The sequence below is a fragment of the Meles meles genome, chromosome 14, assembly GCF_922984935.1.
Source record: "Meles meles chromosome 14, mMelMel3.1 paternal haplotype, whole genome shotgun sequence".
NCBI classification, from domain to species: Eukaryota; Metazoa; Chordata; class Mammalia; order Carnivora; family Mustelidae; genus Meles; species Meles meles.
The window spans coordinates 57,398,373-57,400,290 of record NC_060079.1 but is presented as its reverse complement, the minus strand read 5'-3'; the positions used below and the strand labels follow the sequence as shown (position 1 = coordinate 57,400,290).

General features: G+C 36.7%; 1 protein-coding gene across 1 annotated transcript; it reads left to right on the top strand.

Annotated features, from left to right (window-relative positions):
- The first annotated feature begins 1,390 nt into the window (after positions 1-1,390).
- Positions 1,391-1,600, top strand: LOC123925193 (small nuclear ribonucleoprotein G-like). The gene has a single exon (XM_045978406.1). The coding sequence runs from the start codon at positions 1,406-1,408 to the stop codon at positions 1,598-1,600; it is 195 nt and encodes a 64-aa protein (XP_045834362.1). The 5' UTR covers positions 1,391-1,405.
- Positions 1,601-1,918: the final 318 nt, after the last annotated feature.

The following is a 1,918-nucleotide window of genomic DNA, read 5'->3' as shown; positions in this document are numbered from 1 at the left end:
AACTACTTCATAGTATATTTGTCAATCATTATAATTAAGGTAATGATAGCTAACATTTATTAAATGCTGGGAGCCATTTTGACAAGTGTATCATATATATTATCTCCCTGCATTTCATAACAATAGGAATAAATACTATTGTTACTACCATTTTATGTATCAGGAAATTGACACCTAGAGTCTTAAGAAATTTACCGAAGGTCACAAACAATTGAAGGAAAAGGGATTTTCTTGTTTTTTTTTCCACTTTAACAACTTTTTATTGAAATACACATACTTTAGTAGGTATGCAATTCGTAAGTATACAGCTCAATGATTTTTTATAAACCAAACAAACCCATGCAACCAGGACCCATATTAAGAAATAGAATATTTCCGGGACACCTCAGTGGCTCAGTCAGTTAAGTATCTGCCTTTGGCTCAGGTCATGATCCCGGGGTTCTGGGATCCAGTCCAGTGTTGGGCTCCTTGCTCAGCAGGGAGCTTGCTTCTCCCTCTGCCTGCCTCTCCCTCTGTTTGGGCTCCCTCTCTCTTGCTGACAAATGAATAAATGAAAACCTTTAAAATAAAAAATTTTTTTAAAAAATAGAGTATTTCCAGAACCTCAGAAGAAGCTTTGGCCCTATTCCTATCTCTTCTCCCATACAAAAGTAACTAAAATCCTGACTTGGAACACCATAAATTCGTTTTGACTAATTTATCATTTTGACTTATATACATGGAGTCATACTATACATATGCTTTTGGGTCTGATTTTTTTACTTAACTTTATATTTCTAAGATTTATTCATATAGTTGAGTGTAGTTGTAACTAGTGCATTTTTGCTGCTGTATAGTACTCTAATGCAGGAATATACTCTATTTACCTGTTTTACTGTGACATTTGGCTTGTTTCTAATTTGGGGCTTGTATTAATTTCCTAGAGCTGCCATAACAAAGTATCTCAAATTGAGTGTCTTGAGCAATAGAAATTTATAATATCATGTTCTGGAGGATCGAAGTCTGAGACCAAGTGTCAGCAGGGTTGGTTGCTTTGGAGGGATATAAGGGAAAATCTGTCCCATGCCTTTCCCCTAGCTACTGGTGGTTGTCTGGCAGACTTTGGTATTCCTTGCCTTGTAAAAGCATCACCCTCTGCCTTCATCTTTACATGGCAGTCTCCTTGCGTGTGTGTGTGTGTGTGTGTGTGTGTGTGTGTGTGTGTGTGTCCAAAGTTTCCCCTTCTTAAAGGTCATCGGTAAGATTAGGGCTACACCCTACTATGACCTCACTTTAATAACATCTGCAATGACCCTATTTCCAAATAAGGCCATAGTCTGAGATACTGGGGGTTAGGGCTTCAAGACATAAATTGGGGGGAGGGGGAAGGCATCTTTGAGCTTGCCCTCCTGGGTTGAAAAAATTTATGGACAAGAAATTATTATTGAATTTAAATGGTGGCAGACATGTTCAAGGAATATTGTGGGGATTCGCTCTGTTTATGAATCTTGTGATAGATGAATGTGTGGAGATGGCAACTAGTGGGCAACAGAACAATACTGGAATGGTGGTAATACAAGGAAATAGTATCATTATGTTAGAAGCCTTAGAACAAGTATAAACAATGGATGTGTTCATCAGAAGAATCAACTGCTTCCACATGTCCCCTCTCCATAGTACCTATTTTACTACAATACAAAAATCAGGTCGTGTGCATTTTCATATTGAACTTTTTTGTTAAATAAGCTTTTATAATAGTCAAAAAACAAATAAATAAATTGGGGAGAGGGGTAGGCACAATTTAACCCATAAAAAGGCTACTGTGACCAACGGTGCTAAGAATATTCTTATATATGTTTGGGTGAATACATGTAATTATTTCTGATGAGTATATTCTTACAAGTGGATATGCTAGATTTTAGAGTGAATATATATATTT